The sequence below is a fragment of the Anastrepha ludens genome, chromosome 6, assembly GCF_028408465.1.
Source record: "Anastrepha ludens isolate Willacy chromosome 6, idAnaLude1.1, whole genome shotgun sequence".
NCBI lineage: Eukaryota > Metazoa > Arthropoda > Insecta > Diptera > Tephritidae > Anastrepha > Anastrepha ludens.
The window spans coordinates 55391767-55412577 of NC_071502.1; the positions used below are offsets into that span (position 1 = coordinate 55391767).

The 20811-nt window shown below is 36.1% G+C and overlaps 1 protein-coding gene across 3 annotated transcripts in view; it reads right to left on the minus strand.

Moving 5' to 3' along the window:
• Nucleotides 1-20811, minus strand: part of LOC128868625 (uncharacterized) — a 110202-nt gene that overhangs the window by 32762 nt on the left and 56629 nt on the right. For 2 of the 3 annotated variants that reach the window (XM_054110923.1, XM_054110922.1), the window contains exon 2: nucleotides 14823-14885. The exons of the other annotated variant lie outside the window; for it this stretch is intronic. In XM_054110923.1, coding sequence (XP_053966898.1) covers nucleotides 14823-14831 — 9 coding nt within the window. In that variant the 5' untranslated portion in view covers nucleotides 14832-14885. The remainder of the gene's footprint in view (nucleotides 1-14822; nucleotides 14886-20811) is intronic. 3 annotated transcript variants of the gene reach the window in all.

Genomic DNA, 20811 nt, shown 5'->3' on the forward strand with positions numbered 1-20811 from the left:
GTAAGTTGATGCGAATAAGAAGGCATGGCAGAAAAAATCCAACAAATCATTGTGCGATGTGATTAAAAACCAAAAAAAAACAAATACATTAATGTAAAAAAATTACATATCTACAAAAAGTACACACATACAGGTTAAAGAATCAGTCAAAATCGGCTAAGTGAAAGAAGCCTCTACTCAAGCATTTGAAGTATTTTGAATGAATCAAAGTCAAAAGGATGTAGCTACGAGAATTTGAGTATATGGTAAATACTTGCATGTAAGTATGTATGTATGTATATATACGTACGAATATGTGTGGGTAGTTTGGGCAGAAAGATCAACGAAATGTTTAAATAGAAATTAAACAATAATCAAGCGAGTACGCGCACGCATATGTGCTTGTATTTACATGTATGTATGTATGTAAGTAAATATGAACACAATATAAATATGTACAACAACAATAGCATTATTCATGATCTATGTCTGTCTATTGAAACCATGAAAGAGTCGATCAACTGTGGTGCATTTACTTTTGCGGTTATTTAAAAACACATAACTACCAACAAATATGTATGCATACATATGTATGCATGTTTGTATGATGCTAATGCGAGTAACTTTGCGATACGCATTCATTTGCTTTAAATGGCAACACATTTAAAATACTGGCAAGTAAGTTTACGTACGCTACATAGCGATTGCCGCACCAAGCTTCTTACTTACCTACACCCATAGCTGCTATGTACGCACCCACCACTAATGCGTTTGGTGAAAGACAAAAAGGCTTAATTTTTTTGGGGTTTCGATATTTTGTTGCCGCGCAAATGACTTAAAAAGCCGCAAAAGCAACTGAAAGCAGCAATGACTAATGAAATTTCACAGTGAAAGAAGTTTAAGTGAGCCAGCCAACGTGCAAGTGAAAAAAGGAGGAAACAAAACAAATAGTAACCCACATCAAATAACTCTTTTTTATTAATTTTAGTTTTTTTCTCCAATTTTAAGACAAGCATTTCTTAATTTTTTGTTTGTTATTTTTTTATTTTTACTTTTTTTTTGACTGCGTTATTTTTTTGTTGTTGTTTTGCTCACAATCGAGTAGTGAAAAATTATCCGTGTTTTGTTCCGCCTTACATTTATTGCATTAGCAATAATTGTTCAAACTGGCGTGTAGTGTTGTTACGATGGATCGTTGTTGTTGCCTTTCTTCTTGTTACTAGTTATTTAGTAGTGACAGATATTAATTCGCTTGTTTTATGTTGGTGTAAACGCTTTTTGAAAAGTAAATGTAAATTTTTTTACTGAAATCAAAATCAGTTCAACACTTGCTCGCGTTTTTCATCGTTTTAAACGTTCCAGGGCTTTTTAGGTAAAACTCAGCTTAGCTACTAGTGCCTTTCATAATTTAATATAATTATTCGTAATTATATTCTTAATAAATAAATAAATAGAATGAATAGCTGAGCTGAGCTAGGAACAATGTGCTGAGCTCGGTGGCAATGGAAACTTGTTCGAGGCCAAAGTTTTTTCTTTTAAGATTTTTTAAAACAATTTCTTATTGCACATTTAGGTTGTTGTTATTTTTATTGATGATTGATTGCTACGTTTTCTCTGGGGTAGTTTTTTGGAGCCCATAATTTTTCTTTTTTGTTAAGTTCCCTTAATTGAGTCGTGTTCTGCAGATGGTTGTTTTGCTTTGTACCTTTAGTATATAGACTTATATTGTCTGTAAAAAACTAAAAAGAACATATGTAATTATCGTGTCGGCACTAAAAATATTTTTTTTTAAGTTTTCTGGTTTATTCCACATATATTTTTCTTTATCCCAAAAGCCAGCAAATGATAAGCCATCTAAATAGACTTTCAACTATATATTTACTTATAGTTACATCAACCGTGACTGATTTTAAAACTGTCATCAAACAAACAGTAGTGCACTTGCGTATCGGCACCCACGCCACTGTTGAGAGTTATGATTTCGAGGTTGTAAAAGAGTTTGTTTATCTAGGAACCATCAATAACACGGATAACAATATCAACCTAGAAATCCAACGGAGAATGAATCTCTCTTGCCAACAAGTGCTACTTTGGACTAAGTAGGCAAATGAGAAAAGACTTTACTACTTTCTCGACGAGCAAAACTAACACTTTATAAGACTCTCATCACGCGGTACCAGCTGGTGGTGCAGGAAGGCGAAGGTCTCCTCTGTGTTGGAAAAATAAGGTGGAGAAAGACGATTATCGTGCCAATCAAGAAGAAGGTATTAACACTAATTTATATTTGTAAAATTAAGTATAAAATTAAGTAGTCTGGCTAGACGTGAGTGAACGATGGCGCTTCCTCTCAAACTTGGAGTTCTTGAATGAGTGCAGAATTTCCCCGACAATTGTACCTAAATATGAAAATTTAGGTGTGACTAATCGGTACTTAGAAATAAAAATGGTCAAGAATTTTGATTTTAAGTTGCTTAGCGGAAACTATTTCTGAATCTGATATTTTGTATGCTGTGGCCACCAAGAGGCAGCACCCGCCACAGGTAATGGTTTGGGTCGCTGTAACCGCAGATGGGTGCTCTCAAATCGTTTTCATGGAGCTTGGCGTCAAGGTAAATGCGAAATATTATCGGGAAAGTATTCTGGACGTTGCTTTGAAGCCGTGGAGAGACAAATATTTCGATGGCAGACCATGTACGTTCCAACAGGACTCGGCACCGTCTCACGGAGCTCGAGTGAACCAAGAATGGCTAAAAACAACGTTCCAAACTTTATAATGTCCACACAATGGCTCTCAAATTCGCCAGACACGAATTCGATGGATTATTCTCTTTGGACCATTTTGGAGGCCAAGGTCCGAACTAAAAGATTCACCAGACTCGAAACGCTGAAAAAAGCCATTGTTCGGGAATGGGCCAAAATACCTGCAAGTCACATTCGGGCAGATTGCGATTAATTTCGGGACCGTCTCAAAGCCATGGTCAAGGCAAAAAGTGATCATATCGAGCTAAAGTAAATTGATTCTTAATTTTCAATTATTTTACACATTTTTAATTTTGTATTGAATAAAAGAAATTTTCAAAACTAAATTTATGGCCTTTTTAATTGGTTACACTTCGAGTGCCGGACCCTGTATGAACGCTATACAACCTAGTGCAACCATCACCGTAGCTCACTACTAATGTATTTGAGCCAATCATTGCGAGAAAAAGGCCTACAAATCGAGGAAAGGTATGGGCAAAGTGATTTTCCAGCATGAGTATGCTCATGCTGCTAGCATCACATGCCGCCAAGGTCGTTAAAACCCAGCTGATAACATTAACATTGAAGTGCGAAATGTTACTCCACTAAACTTATCTAGTACCTTCCGATGCTTACCTCATTCGGTCAATTAAGCAAGTCAAGAGTGCAATTTTTGCAATTTTTTTAAAATAAAGGGATCGATTTGATAATCGGTTCAAAAGGTGACGAGTTGTGAAGATGTGAAGTTTTTGAAAGATGGTCACAAGTTGTAGTTGTATTTTGAAGAAAATTTGAAAAAATTTGTCACTTCATACGAAGCTTCGAGAAAATACAGCGTTTTTCTATTTGTACTTGAAATATAGTCTCTACAAATTTCGAAATATTTTTTAATATTTTCGAAATATTTTCTCTGTAATTTATACAATGCGTTAAAACTAACTATGGACAGAGATTTATTGACGATTGACAACTTTCGACAATTTAATGATTATTTATTAGGCGTCCGCCTAAGACGAATGGCTTGGTGCGTGCCTACCATCCGGTATTCAGATAGAACGTAGGTTCGAATCTCGGTGAAAGACCAAAATGAAGAACAAGTTTTTTTCTAATAACGGTGGCGACTCTCCGAGTGTATTTCTGCCATGAAAAAGCTCCTCATAAAAAATATCTGCCGTTCGGAGTCGTCTTGAAACTGTAGGCTCCTCCATTTGTGAAACAACGTCAGGACGCACACCACAAAAAGGAGGAGGAGCTCGACCTAAAACATAAAAAAACGCGCCAAATATACATATATATATTCAAAGAAATATCATCAAAATATAGTTCATTCTAATACAAAAATCAAGTCTCAAACCAAAAAAAAAGTTCAAAAAATTATCATCAAAATTTCAACCTTTTTAATCAAAATTTTTAGAAAAAAATTCGAATTTGATGTTTTCTTCTATACATACATATATAAAAAGTTTCGAGTAATGTCGTTACACCGAGAAAAAAATGCACAGCAAAAATAAATTGCCAAACATCAACACGATTTTGGAACCAATTCAAGCTTGTACTTTATTGTACCAAAATTCAATGGGCTGCATAAAGAAAATTTTCTAAAAATTCTGATTTGAAAGTTTGAAGTTTTTACGGAAATTTGTAAATTTTTTTTAAGTTTAATTTGCACGAAGTTTGAATTTTGGATTCATAGAAGTTTTTTATTTTTATAAAAAAATTCGAAATTATTTATGAAACAGAAAAATTTTCAAAACTTGCCAAAAAGTCCTTGAGCTATGGTTATTTAACGCGCTATGCATACTTACCTACATAAGTATGCTTTAAAAAATTTTTTAAAAGTATGTGCGTGTACACAATTACACCCAGAGTATTTTGCAAGAATTTCACCAAAAATTACAAGAAAACCTAAGTGTTCACATAGTAACACATCTATACACACACCAAGAACAGGCACTCAGTTGGCAAAATGTGTATGTATGTATGTATATATTATTACAATAAAGCAAAATTAGAACGAACACCACAATAATAGCGAATTTGTACCAGAAAAAATAAGAAATATGTTTGTGCTTTGAAATTATTTGTGGCCAAAGTGAAATGCGGCGGAGGTGGCGGCGGTAGTGATGGTGGCTGTGGCGTTTGCTGATAAATGTTCGCTCTGTGATGAATGTGTTTTTGTTGTTGTTACTCTTGAAGTCATTCACATATACTCATACAAGTAATTTAGTGAAGTTAAAGTTGCGGTTTTCTAAAGTTGTCGGCTAAGTGCGGGGGTGTGTATGTACGCACGCACTAAAACATTTATATCTACATGCAAACATACATACATATGTACTGATATATTCATATATGCAAGTATGTAGCGCGTGCTTGTGTTTTTATTCATACCCACTCACGCTCATTCAGGCTGGAGGCGAATGAACTTGCCTGGAGCACAAAATTTAAGGAGTGTACTCATACCTAAGTTCATAAGAAAGTTTTTCTATACAATTTCGAAATTTATCTAATTTCAACATATTTTAACACGCAGCTGAAAACAAAAAGGAAAAAATTAAAAACAACACAACAGCAAAAGAAAAGCATTCAAATACTAAGTAAAGAGTTAAAAAAAGGTTGGAGGTGCTGACAGATGATCTTTGGAGATAAAATATATATCATGTGGATATGTTTACGAGTAGATACGAATTCGTGTGGAAAAAATGCAGAAATTCATATGCATGCCAAGTAGTGTTGGAAATTTTGTTCTCCGTAACAAAGCAGAATTATTCAGTTTTTTGAAAAGTAATAATAAATAGTAACTCTATTTACCATGTCGGTTTAATTTATTCGTTGAAAGTACCAGTAATTTGTATACTTATACAATAGTTCATCATACTTTTGTGGGAAAAAATTTTTAGTCTTTTGTTTTTTGTTATCAATCGCTTTGTGCTACTGATCTAAGCGCAAATCTTCTTGTCTCCATAGCTTCATAGCAGTTCTCCATAGAGCTCCGATTATTATGTACGAGGTGCAACCTTTGGAGATAGGGCATGGCAAACATGTTTACATATGGCTCGAAGTTGGACGGAAGAGTTGGTAGGATGGTTTTATGCGAGGAACTCCCCATCCACCTCAAATTTAGGCTTCCGGAACACAGAAGTCTTTTTCAAGCGGATGTAGCCGGATTTAAGGAATCAGTAAATTTGTTGCTTACTTCTGTAATTACTGTAAATGGCGTAAATATTTACTCCGACAGTCAAGCTGCAATTAGAGCCTTGGGTTCGTTGTTTGTGCGTTCGAGATTAGCCGGGGAATACCTGATTTCTCTCTCGATTGTATCCGAATACTTCGATATTAGGCTCATTTGGATTCGTGGTGACAGCGGCAAAAGGGAAATTGCTGGGCTGATGAGTTGGCTAGACAGGGGACGACAAAGGAGACGATTTCATTGCAAAATGAGAAGATTGGACTTTTCTTGAAAATCTGTGGTCTACTCTTGGAACAATGGGCCTCGCGTGAACTCAGCGAGTGCTGGGCTAGTGCGCAAACATTCAAAGTAGCTATATCCTTCTGGCCACAAGTAGATGTGTGGATGCTCGAGCGAAATTCTAAGGCTAACAATGCCGCAGCTCTCGAATTTGGTAGGTATCCTTACCAGACATTGTCCGTTAAGCGACCATGTGGCGAGACTTGGGATAGCTTTAAGTCATTTCTGCAGAAGATGTCTGGAGGATGAGATGGAATCATCTCATCTGTGGATATTGCCAGTTTAAATATTACACATCTGTTGAAATTCAACAGTAGCTTGGAGCGGTTACACGAACGAAATTAGCCACAGTTTGTCGTCAATCTCTAACCCAAAGCCTCTACTTCCTTTTTCCACCTGTTTGGTCATTATCCTTCAGGTAAAAAATAAACTTGCATATGGACCTCCCTTTATATTGATTTCTGTGAATTCCCCAATTTGCTAGTAGTTTATTTTGGTTTTTGTAACTGTTTTTATGTATGCATATTTCGAATGTTTTTTTCGATATGGTCTTATGTTATCAAAACTGCGCTCCTTGAGGAGTGCCAGACTGGCACTTCAACCATTTCATCATGGTCTTATGTATATGACGAAACTGGAATTAACGGAATATCAGTCCACATACTCTAAAGATACCAAAAATTGTATTTATAGCTGTATGAAAGTGCACAGGAAGTGTACGATAAAGTCTAATGTGACCCCTGTCGTACGCTTTCGTGTGACGGACTTCACTCCAAGAAGTATTGGGTGTCGTAGAAAATGTGTGAAATGTATCTCAATGTGTTAAAATGTTGAAACATTTCGCTAATCCTTTTTAGTTCGAGCATAATACATTAATTAACATAACTATTGATAAGTAATAGGGAATAGGTAACTCTTCACAGAATTACAGACAAATGATGTAATCGAATACAAAGTATGTAAATGCAAAATATGGTCCCTTTAATGTAGTTGGTTTGAGTACCCATACTATTAAGGTCATTGTTTTGAGCTGATTTGTTCTTAGTCGATTGAAAATTATACTTAAGTACATACACACTTACATATGCAACTAACACAAATAATGTTTGTTTTTCAACTGAAGCAGGAAATCATTAAATAACATTACAACGCAATGAACATTAGTTACAGCCGAAGTGGAATGCCTTGAGTTAATCCTAATTCATGTGCTAAGTACTAAAACGAAATTTTCCATAGAATAAACACACGCGCATGCCTATTACGTAGAATATGACCTTGATTTAAATGGCGGCAGCACAATCCTGTTTTAGGAATATCTGTTATGAAAACAAATAACTTGAACTATACTTCTTCGATCTGTTTCTGTACTATGTGGAATACATTTCGATGTGTGTGTGTAAGTGTAAATACTTAGACCTGCTTCATTTGAAGGCATTGTATTCGAAGCGACAATAAGTACTTGTATTTGAAACCAGTCCAATAACTACATAATTTGCAAGAAAAACATTAAAGCGCGGGCATGTTTTAAAGTCATATTTTTAAATACTTCATAGGTATGTACGTATGTGCTTATAAAACACATACACATATGTATGTACATGCATGCATATAGGTATATATTAATCAATTTTGTAAGCCACGCTTATTTTTTATTGGTTACTATTGTTGATTATGGTGTTTGTGTGTATGTTTGCGTACCCATATATAATAATTCGCCATGAAATTTAATGCATACAAAAACAAACGTGATAATAAATATACGATCTATATAAATATTTATAATACAAAAGTAAAAAAACACAAATATAAGATAAAAATCTTTAAGTACCATAGATTTTATTAATTTTTTATGGAACAGTAATCACTGTCAAGCTTATGTCATTGTCTTATGTCCCAGCATACCAATCGCTAACTTAACACACACACACACACGCACTTGCATATGTATGTATTTACTTAAGCTTGCGCTTGCCCTGCTGGTGGTGGGCAGTTAAGTTGTTGCCCGCTGGCATTCATACCGCCTCAAAGTGGCTACTGAACGTGAAATTGCGCAGCCGCGCCGCCACACAAATTCAACTGCTGGGCAACTGCTAACTAACAAAACATAATACCATTACGAATAATCATTTGTCAATTTCTACAATTTCTATATGATTATTATTTCAACACCGAGAATAGTGTGGCGCGCGTTAAACAGCAATAACAAAAGTGTGCGTATGTATACGTACATACATACATCTGCATACGTACATACATTGAGTACCATTAAAAGTCGTACAGCTATTTTTTCAAATTATTAACTATTTTTGACCGTCATAGCCGAGCAATTTTGAGCGTTAAAAAAGATCGTTGGCTTAGGTTCGAAACCTACTATGAGCGTTTTTTTTATAATAGCGGTTGACACTTGACAACCAATGATAAATCTCCGAGTGTATTTCTGCCATAAAAAAGAAAAACTTTTTATAAAAAAAATCTTCTCTTCGGCGGCTTCTAAAAGTGGTAGATCTTTCTAGCAAATTGTGTTTCGAACTACTTGTAGGGTTAACTTCGAAGTTGCTTGTCTAGACAAGACACTCGGTGGCCCTAAGGCTGATTGTGGTACCGACATTTGATTTCCATCCTCTAACTAAGTTCCTTAAACCACTTAGATCTTTTAAGCAGTGAGAAATTTTGCAAACTTCCCATATCTTCAATGAAATAATCGCCAAGATATTTAGCACCGCTTTTTTGAAGTGCAGGACATTCACAGAGGAGATGATGACCGCCTTAGTTTCTTCTTCATCTTCACAACTCCTACAGAAACCATTGTGAGGGGTGCCAATAGTGCTGTGACCCGTTATAACACCTGTGAGGATACTGGTAGTTGATCTGTTGAATTCAAGCAGACATCTTGTCCTTTTAAGATTCAGTTTTGACTAGAACGCTTTGGAGACCCTGCAGTAGTCAGAGATCACCCTCTATTGCTTTCCGCGATTACGCTCAAGTCAATAGCATTGTATAGTTCGTTTAGAGGGATTCTTATCCCATGATCAAAAAGTGCCGGGAATGTTTAATTTAAACGAACCGCGCACGTGGGAACCGGTCCATAGTTTTTTCTTATTTTGGTAGGACTGTAAGACACACATCTGTCACTATTTATCCGTTTTGAAGCGTTTGAGAGAAGCTGTACGTCGTAAGCCGGCTAAAATGTGGGTAAACAATTCGTGGATTTTGCAGGATGATAACGCGCCATCGCACCGAACCCAAATTGTGTTAGATTATTTGACCAAACACCAAGTAAATACCATCGTGCAAGCACCGTATTCACCTGATATGGCCCCGTGCGACTTCTTTTTGTTTCCCAAGTTTAAGTTGCATACCACTTCGTGGAAGGTGATTTCAGTCGATAGAGGAGATTAAAGAGAATGCGACGAAGGAGCTGAAGGTCATCCCTTCGTCGGCCTACCAGGGGTGAATGGAGGACTGAGTTAAACGTTGGCACATGTGTGTTGCTTCAGACTGGTACAATTTTGAATGAAAAATAAAATTAATTTGCCTGAAATTTAACTCTGTTTTGTCTAATACCATTCGTCATATTGTTAAGCTCAGAACCTTTCCTTACACACTCACCCGCTCTTTCATTTGTTTCCACTCTAGAGTAGCTGGGGACCCATCCAGGTGTGTTGCTGATAAGCGGGAGCGACCTTTTGCATTTTTTAACACATCTTGAATTGATGCGCGCTGAGGTCAGTGCCTTGATCGCTGCTTGACTATCAACAAAAATGGTAAGATTTGCCGTAGGTAAATCCATTAGTCTTATCGTTTTGCTGCCTTGTCTATAGCGTAGATCTCAGCTTGGACGCTACACCAGTTTGCAACTCTTAAGGGGAAATTTAAGGATGATTGCCCTGAGTCCACTTCCAATCCAGTGTTATTGTCCTCTTTGAGCTGTCAATATAAATATGGTGACCACTACCATCTGATTTGACTCTAGTCTGCCAATCCTTTCTGTCGGGTATTCATATTTTATAGTCTTTGGTAATTCCTAAACTGTTCTTAATAATCACTTGAAAATTGAACTTTCTATATAAAATTTAATGAGCTGAAAATGGCGTATCCGAAAAAATTCTGAAAAATTTCTAACACATTTTTGAAATGTTCATGAAATTTTGAGGATATTTGGTTTGCTTTTTTGAGGTTTAAAATTAACAAAGAATAAAGTTAACTTTGAAAAAATTGCTAATATTGCAAACAAAAATATTTGTGCAATTTTCAGTAGCGCTCACTGTATATATATTTGTATTGTAACCGCGTGCCGCCCGCGCTGTGGTAATAGCCATACGGGTTGATCGCCAGCTCTGCGCTGCTAAGTAGCAGCAACAGCTCACATGAAACTCAAGTACTTGCGCGATACTTGTGCTCGTATTTTTGTTTAGTAAATGAATTTTATTGTTAACGGTTAGTGACCCGAATTGCTACAGCCACAGCAACAGTAACAACCAACGTAGCCAAAGAACTAACTAACTTATATACATCCACACATACATACATACATATGCACACATAATATTGCCAATTGCCACTTTCGGTGTGAGAAGCACTGATAGTTATTCACTCGCCTCAGACAGGCTAGAAGCAAGCTTGTAAGCGAATAAGTCGCAAGTCGTCTACATTATTATTACTTAGAGACGTGAAACTTCAATGGAACTCGATCGACATTAATTGCGACAGTAGAACGAAAAGTCAGCAAAAAAGGCATAAACACAAAGGATTGAGGGGCAAACGCAAACGAACGCCTACAAACGCCCGATACAGCTTTTAAAATAAGCAAACGCTTAGTATTTTAGCAGTGAAGAATAGAACAAAGAGACAGATAGAAAGTTGGGCGCACGGATGTATATATGTATGTATGCACATACAAAGTATTTGAATTCATCTGGATATGTACTTAAGTCTACGCATAGATGCATAGCTAGATATGCGGCATAGAAAAAAAGATAGATCGATAGACAGTTAGCTCCGTTTGGGGCAAATGAACGCATGAATAGCGTGCTATGGAGGAGTACTTCACTACATTTACACACATATATACGTATGTATGAATATAAAGCATGCATACATACATAAATATGCTTGAAAGCACTCACTTATTGGCGCATAATGAAATGGTACTAGAATTAATATCTTTGTACGCGATCTTAATGTGTTTTCTAAAAGCGATAAAGAAAAAAAAACTACAAAAACAAAACAAACGAGAAGAGTTGCTCCATTGGATCAATGCTGCGCACTTCATGCCCACAATCTAAACGAAGCGCCAAGCTAGTACGCGTATGTATGTAGATATGTAATACGCCCTCGTAAAAACAAAACTAAAAACATGCCACCGGCATCACCCTCAGCTTGCCACATCACAAGCGACTCCATGTGCACTCCAGCGACGTTTGTCTATAGCTGACCATTGTAAACTAGGTTAAATGACAAATTATCGCGCAGATAAATGAGAATCGCATAGCTTTAGAGTGAAATAAAAAAGTAGAATTAGAAAATGATGAAATTCATAATTCTAATTGGCGTCAGCAAGCCGAAGAAAACAAACTAACGCGTACTTTGTTCAACTCGTCCAAAATCGTTTAAGAACGAATATCGTCTAATCATGAATAGGAAACAGTTCTTACTGTTGTTTCAAAATGATACTTGGCAGGCAATTTGTCGATATTCACCGACTGAACGCCATACAACATACGTACATACATATATGTGTATGATATGTACGCGTATATCTTTATTTTGGAATATTATCCCAGACACTTTTTAATGCTATTATCTCATTGAAAAGCTTTTCTATGGATTTCCCAATTTTTAATTGCAAAATTAATTGTACCACATTTACAATGCACGCCCTCCACCAATCAATTATGAACTTCTAAAATTTTTTTGAATGACTTCTTCCCCCAGCTCAAACTGGATGATCCTGTGGCAAGTAAGTGAAGATTTGGAGGAAACCTCTCAATCCGAGAACAAAGTTTCTGCCACTTTGTTGCTAAGGGTCACATCAAGATTTTCCTGTCGATTTCTGGTAACTAATGCCGGGGTACATCCGACATTGTGTGTATATGAATCGCTGCTAATAATAAATTCTAATAGAAACTCACCCCACTTGTTGGAGTTAGTACTTCTCCACTCCGTGCTGTGCAATTTGGCATCGCATCCTATGATGAGTGAGTGACTTTCTTTTTTCTTGCACAGAAAAGAATTCTGTAACGCGAAAGTAAATAATATTGATATTAAGCATTACCGCTATTGCGCGGTGTAGGTGGATCTGGGACACTGTCACGGAGTGTGACATCTTTCCCGCCTCAGCTCATCGACCTCTGATAACCGCAATTCACTCTCACTCATCTTGTCTGGTTCAAGTTTTCTCAAATCTACTCCATTTGATAGTTCCCGAGTCGTGGGGATGTATACCGTCCCGGTGACATTCCTGGGAGGCTGCTGGCCCAGTGACTGCATGTGTTCATATGACCTTTTTTCTATAAATTTCATTTTTTTTTTTTAATTTAACTTAAAATATGCCACCATATCGTTCAGTATCGTAATCCTTATAGGGAAGGGATCTTTCAGATTTTTTCTGATCAAACTTATCCACATTTAAAGTCAACAACAGTTGTGTTCGATAACAAAATTAGCTATCACCAGCCATCAATCTAAATGAAGAGCGTACGCGGAAATTCTTTCGCAAGGAGAGGAAAAACAAAAAACCTAACGAATGGAAAATCATTTGCAAAAACCGATAGAAGAAGACATATCAGCTGAGTTTATTTACAAATTTTTGTGTTGACTAAAAAAATTACCATAAATATATTTTATATACTCACGTTTTTTGTTGTTAAATTTCCCATTTTATCGTTATTCTATTTAATTGTAAACTGCAAATTGTCAACCGGCGCAAGTCAGAGAGCAGGCGGAAGCGAACAAAAGCCACATTCCGTAAAAAATAAATATCATAGTTTTCGTGATGGATAATTTTTGCTAGCTAAAATTTCCCCAGCACAAATTGAGCGTCCGTCCCTCTTGCATCGGAGTGTAATTTTGCTCTCTCAATTTCTGAGTGATGATTAATTTTTTGGCATTAAAGAAAGCCTACTTGCAAAAATGAGGAACAACTATTGCAACTTTTTGTGTTATCAAATACGACTAATAATAAAAATGTGGCCGAGATGATCTTCTGTGTTTGGGCTCGACCTCCATTGTAGACATTAAATATCAGAAGTTAACGCAAGATAGCGGTAGTTACCAGATAATAGCAAACATTCTAATGTAATTCTGCCATGAAAAATATTTTCCCGTCGTAGGCGATGCAAAATTTTAGAGCCCGCCATTTGCGAGATAATATCAAGACGCACATAACAAATTGGAGAAGAGGCTTGGTCTAAACACCTCTCAATGATGTATTTGCCGTAGCCACTATTAATTCGTATCCTTCTATGATTTCTTCTCATATTCACGCCGTTGCAAAATTACAAACACACTACTATTTTTTTTTTAATAATATGTAGTTCATACTCCAAAAAAACCATGTAACGCAAAGCTTAAAATTTTGTTCGAATTTTTCAAATTTGATCAGAACTTTGAACTTTTTAACTAAAATGTTAAGAATTTTCTAGGTTATACTGTACTTTTTATGAAAAAAAGAATAAAGTCATCTAAGCTTGACACAGCTTGAGTTTGTATGTAAATATGGGGAATGTTTATGCTGCTGCAACAACAACAACAACAACACCAGCTTGAGTTTGCCTCTATTCATAATTTCTGTACTATGAGGGGTAGAGCGTAAGGCTGCATCATATTGTTGTTGTAGCAGCATAAAGCAGGGAATGCTGTTGAAGTGAAGTTCTTGGCCGGATATAAGTCCGGGTCGTTCTGGTTACGTAGAACTGACTGTCATGGCAACGGCCTGCATCGTGTCTCTCCCTTTAGTTAGTGTAAATTCACTATAACAGGTGATTTCAATTTTTTTTTGCGATTGAATACCAAAATGCCCTGCTTCTTTGTTGCTGCCTTATTTTTATATTCATATTTTCATAGAAATTTTGACATTCGCTTTTTGTTAACACCATCGCATTTCATCTTGAAGAAGCACATGCAGCCAAACCTCCCGCATTTATGGTTAAGAAACTTTAATAAATGTTGAGAAAATAGGCGCCGGCCTGAAGCATCTAAATCTCCTTGATAGTCTGGATTACTCCAGCACACAAAGAGATAGCCGAGTAGTCGAAATTCCAACTCAAATTTACTTTATAAAGGCACGCATCTCTCACGTTTCCGCTTTAAATTAATATTTTCGTAAGAAAATAACTTTTTTACTAAAATAAAATGATTTTAAGTGATGAACAGCAGTTGCCGCCTTAGGACTCATATCTACTCTTTAAAAGGTAGATTTCGAGGCAACCCAGCAAACGTTAAGTGAGTTACTCTGTTCACAAAAAAAAATTATCCGATGGGAATTCATGATGTTAGAAGTGGTTTGAAAGATGACGAGGTGGAAGCGTTTTAACATTTTCGTTTCTACTTTATTAGCTCGCATTGAGATTTTTTGGGGGCAAATTCGCACGTATGAGTATTTAATTTTAAGCGAAATTTGAAACTTTTTTCTACTTACACAAGCCATTTTCGATGCAGATTTAACAGCAGCAGCACGAAAATGCTAGTTTTTTCTGCTTACCTGTAAGTAAACAAGAAAGAAATTGTATTAATGTTAAAGAGTTTTAGAACATAAATTAAATAAGAGATAGAAATACGATTTTTGCACCAAAAAAATATCTTAAAAAAGTATTAAAAATAATAAATAAAATAAAATAAAATGGGTTAATATTTTGTGATTTCTATTAATTTTGAAAAAGGTAGCCATAATAACCTATTACCACCGAGCTTTAATTGCAAATAATGCTTAACTTCAGTTACACCCGAATACCCATTGAATTGTTGTTCCGCTGAAGAAGTTCGTACACTCGTTTTCAGACCGGAGCTAACGCACCTTTGCTGACCTACCATACAATTTTATATTATTACTGTCAATTACAAGTGTAAACATTCTTTACAAGATATTATACTTTCAGGCGCTGCTGGAGTCGTAACAAAAAATACAGGAATAATTAAAAAAGTTTTGTGTGGTGCAGATTTCATACAGAAAATTATTTCCCCTTATTTTTAGCATATGTAAATATGTATAATAATATATATATATTCTGTCACATTCCTTCGAAGACAGTACGAAAATAGCAAACCGTTAACATTCAATTCTCAGATGACCCTCTTTATAAATATAAACATCCAGCTTGCTCTGGTGGCCGTCTGTTGTCAGCGAAATTGCTTAATTCCAAATGAGGTGGAAATGCTTGATATTTCTGAAACTTAACATAGCTCTTAATTGATGTTAAGTTTTGGTGAAAATTTGCTATAAGGATGCAAAGCGTGGCATGTAAACGTATCACAAATAAAAACCGGCAGAAACACACACAAATGAAATAACTATGTTATTATTAAGTCATTGCTTTCATTTCTTTTTTTATTATTTTATTTGTTTTCCATGTCATTTTTTATGATACAAATTGTGGTTATTTCGATGATGACGTAGAGAAAACCAACAATGAAGAGAATAAAGGGGGCAAATGCATACAAATAAATCTGTGCACATACTTAAATATTTATGTTTATTTAAAGGGAATGTTGGAAGCATAGCAGCACCACTTGTACCATAACCAGAATGTATTCATGCACCATTGCTCCCACATCGCATATTGGGATTTTAGTCAGTCACGCACTCGTACGAGTTGTATTCCTGTGACTTGAAGTGCTTTGATATTTTAATTTCTTTCATTTTAGTTTTTCTTTGTTTACTAAACACTTATGTAAATCAATTTTAGTTTCGAAATTTTTGTATAATATTACCCAACTGCACTTTTGGATTCAGCTGCAGAAGTCTTCTATTATACCAACTTCTGTTCGAAAAGTAGCCGGAACATCGTTTTTAAACGAACCGCGCTGTTAAAATCATTGCGTTATCTAGGCTAGTGCGTCTGTTAGTTGTAAATATGCCACTTTTCGATGATTTGCCTTATTCTTAACGTATATCCCCATGTGTGGAAGACGAAAACATCAATCAATTTAAGAAAATTTTATTCGAAAATAGTCGTGTGAGTAACGGAGAGATATCAAGCAAATATTGGATCGCCGATATTAAATCGCTGCGAAGCGTTAAAACGAGTTGAATAAAGCGTGACTAGTGACGAGAGTTTTTTTTGTCCTCAAAGTCATCAATTTCTGGGTATGTGAATATGGCATCGTAACACACCAAAAATCATCAAAATGCCGATTCTCATATAACCAAACCGAGTGTCGTTGTTTTGTGTTCTCTGAATTCTTTCTAGCACATCAAATACTAAATTAAAAGTAGCTATTATATGAGTATACTGAAGCTTTTGATGAAGAATGCGCATCACAAGAGATTGAAATTGTAGAGAAAAAGCTCGTGATTTTTTTACCACGACAATGCACCGTCTCGAAAACATCTCATCTTGTAAGCGATACCAGATTAATATCATAGTAGCCGTAAGCATACGGGTAGCTTTTGTTGACAGGTTGCAAAGGAACATTCCAAATCGGTTAACTCAGCCGTGGCAGCGCTGATATAAACTGTCATTGACTCACAAAACTAAACACAATGATGATTGAGTAAAAAATAGTGCAAGCTATTTCTTGATCGATCCCAGTAAAAGATCAATGGTTTCGTTGCTTGTGTGGCACGTAGCGCCGTCTTGTTGAAAAAAAAACGTTGTCCATATCAATATCATCCAATTCCGGCCATAAAAAATAGTTAATCATCTCTCAATAGCACAATCCATTCACCGTAACTGTTGCCCCAGCTTCATTTTCGAAAAAGTAAAGTACAATGACTCCACCGGACCATAAACCGCACCAAACAGTCACACGTCGAGGATAGAGAGGCTATTCAACAATAACTCTTGGATTTTCTGAGCTCCACAATTTTGCTTGTTGACGAAGCCGAATCATTTTCATGCATTTCAACGACCTAATCAGCAAAGACACGACGTTGTTGATGATCGGCCGGCTTGAGTTCTTGTGTTAACTGGACTTTATAAGCTTTAAACCCAAATTTTATTTTTTATTTATTATGATTAGGTACAATAATACAATTATTATACTTAATAACTAACAGGAGTGCTAGCAGCCAAGGCCTTCGACTCTCTTTTAAAATTGCGTTTTTGTTAATCCTGTAAAATGTACATATACATGTATTATGTTTAATATCTAAGTACAAAGTTTAAAATTATTTAGATTTTATGTAGTATATTACAAGCTTTAAGATAGTTTATAAATTTAGACATGTTTTCAAGGTTTATAGTAGTTAGAAGTGTGCTGGGTGAAATAGTTCCGAAAAATTTTAGTCGAAAGACATTTAGTTGACTGCAGTCGTTTAAAATATGCTCCGTGGACAGTGTGCTGTTGCAAAAGGGGCACGCTGTACGTTGTGAATTTTGTAATAAGTGTTCATGTGTGAGGTGAGTATGGCCAATACGAAGGCGAATGAATGTTTGTGTTTGCTGTCGAGTAGATGTGCTTGGGAAAATAGCTTTTTCTCCATGTTTATTAATCAATGTGTACTTATTATTATAATTAAGCCATTTGGTTTGTTTATCAAGGGCTAATGTTCTGTAAATTGCGTTTAAAATGTCATTGTTGCTTGTTGTGTGAAACGTGAAGCAAGGTGTTAAATGTGTATCGTCTGCAGCGCGGTCTGCGAGTTCGTTTCCTTCTACACCTTTGTGCCCTGGTACCCACATGATTCGGATTTTATTGCTGTTTTTAATACATGTCGTTCTGATTTCGGATACGATATTGTTAGCGTTGCCTATGTTGCGTATTGCATTGATTGCGGATTTGCTATCGGAACAAATTACAAATTTCCCCTTATTTTTTTTTGCGTAATCGGTAGCTAATTTTAAGGCTAAAGCTTCGGCTGTAAATATTGAGCAATGTTGGTCAATGATTCCTCGGGTAATTAGCGTGCCACTACTTCTCAAAACTGCAAACGAAGTGCTATAATCGGTTTTCGAACCGTCAGTGTATAAAAAATTCCACCCTTTCTTCCGGTATGGTTCAATTATATTAAGGAAGGATTGTTTAAAGGTGGCACTGGTAGTACTTTCTTTAGGAAATTTCTCTAATTCCAAAATAAATGATGATTGGTTTAAGTTCCAGTGTGGTTCGTTTTCCGGTTTGATCAGTTGAGGTTGAAGGATGATTTTTAATGTTTTAGCAAAGCGTACACATCGCCGAATCGTTGACTCGACCTTGTAATTTTTTTTGCTTTTAATTGTTGACAAAACATCCTTGTAGAGGAGCTCATTGTGGGCGTTATAAAGTTTGGGGATAAGCTTGTATGTAGATTTAGTTACTAGCTCCAAAATACTTGGTAGTCCTGCTTCAGCAAGGATGGCAAATGTGGGCGAAGTTGGGAAGGCATGGATGCTTCGTCTCACTGCGGTGTGGTAAGGTTTGTAAATAAGTTTCAAATTACTGACAGCACACCATCCGTATACGGGCAGAGCGTATTCGATTTTTGACAGTATTAATGCTTTCGTAACGTTAATTAGGGTGCTAACATGAATTAAACTATGTTTTGAGGAAAGAAATTTTACAATATTTAGTCTGGCTGCTAGGCTATTTCTTAAATTTATACATTGTTGTTTAAAACTAAAATTTTTTTCGAAAATTATTCCTAAAATTTTAATATGATTAACAAATTCAATATTTATGCTGTCAAGGTACAAATTAAATTTCTTACAGTTAATTTTTCTACAAATGTGAAGCATTTTACATTTATTAATTGATAAATTAGCTCCGGACGAATTGCCCCATGTTTTTATGTCACTTAAAATATTTGTGAATAGTGATTTTATTATATCCATGTCAGTTATGTTTGTGAACAGTATAGCATCGTCAGCATAAATTGAATGTTCTATTTTTTTGTACTTGGATATTATTTTGCTCAGTTGTTCAAAAGCAATTATAAACAGAATCACCGATAATGGCGATCCCTGGGGCATACCGTTGTGAAGAGGGAAGGTATTTGAATACTGAGAGTTAATTGTAACCCGAAACTTGCGGCAGGTCAAAAAAGCTTTAACTACATTAAAGACTTTTGGACCAGTGCCCCAAGCTTCGAGCTGTTGAAGGACCACATGCACACCGATACGGTCGAAAGCTCTTTCGAAATCCGTTGCCAATATGGTAACGTGATTTCTGCATGAAAGTGCATTGGAGACGTAATGTTGCAGGTGCAGCAGCACGTCGGTTGTACTCTGTTTACCTCTGAAAGCAGTTTGGTTGGGGCTAATTAAGTTGTTTCTGGTAACAAACCACATTATCCTTTTGGCAATAATTTTTTCGAATGTTTTGGCAACGCACGATAAAAGTGAAATAGGTCTGTATCCGGAAATTTCCGATGTAGGTTTATTTGGCTTGGGGATTGGAACAACCACTGCCGTTCTCCAGTCTTGAGGGTAAATGCCTCTATCAAAAATGCTATTAAATAAATGAATCATTCGGCTTTTAACTGTCGGAGGAAGGTTTGCTATCATGGGGTAGTTGATGCGGTCGAAACCTGGGGTTTGCCCCTTTGATCTTTTTAGTGCTTGCTCTAATTCTATAGAAGTTATATTAGTTTCTATTTTCTTTGCAAGATTTGAGATGCTGGATGGTCTGTAGTTGTTGTGTAGTGTTGCGTTTTTCTGCCTAATAAACTCTGCATGGAAGTTTTTGTCTTCGGAACAAAGAGACCAATTTGTACCGAAAAAATTTGCAATTTCTGAAGCGCTTGTTATGATTTTTGAACCGGTGTTTACTAGTTTAATAGAAGTATTAGTTCTGTTACCTGTCAGAATTTTTATGTCATTCCAGATCTTTTTAATAGGGGAATTTGGGTTAATTTTTGAGGTAAGGTTTTCTAGGCTCAAGTTTTTGGCGTCTTTGACCGCCTTTTTAAAGTTGTATTTGGCTTTTTTGTATAAGATGAGGTTTTCCTCGCTTCTAGATCTTCTATAGTTTTTCCAAAGGGTTTGTTTCTCTTGTCTGAGCTTCTCAATGTTTGAGTTCCACCAGGGTATAACTGATTTTGCACGGAAGGGTTTAGATTGTGGAATTGACATATTTCCTGCAGAACGAATTATTTTGTTTAATTTAGCCGCTTCTTTATTTATGTTGTGTGAGTGATTAGTTTGAGAGGAAAAATGAGAGCAAAGATTTTGGTATAAAGGCCAGTTTGCCATGTCGGTTTTAAATTTAAGTTTAGGTCTAATTAGTTCATAGACGAGCGTGGATTGCATGCTAGTGACAATAGGGAAATGGTCACTACCGTGAAGGCTGTCCAGAATTTGCCAAGTGCACTTTGGGGCTAGTATAGGAGAGCATATGGTGAGGTCTACATGGGTAAACGACTGATGTGTGGAGAAGTGGGTGGCTGATCCGTCATTCAAGACTACCAGGTCTTCGCAAATAATAACGTCTTCGATTAGGGTACCTCTTTCATTAGATTTCTTTGAACCCCATAAAGGGCTCCAAGCATTAAA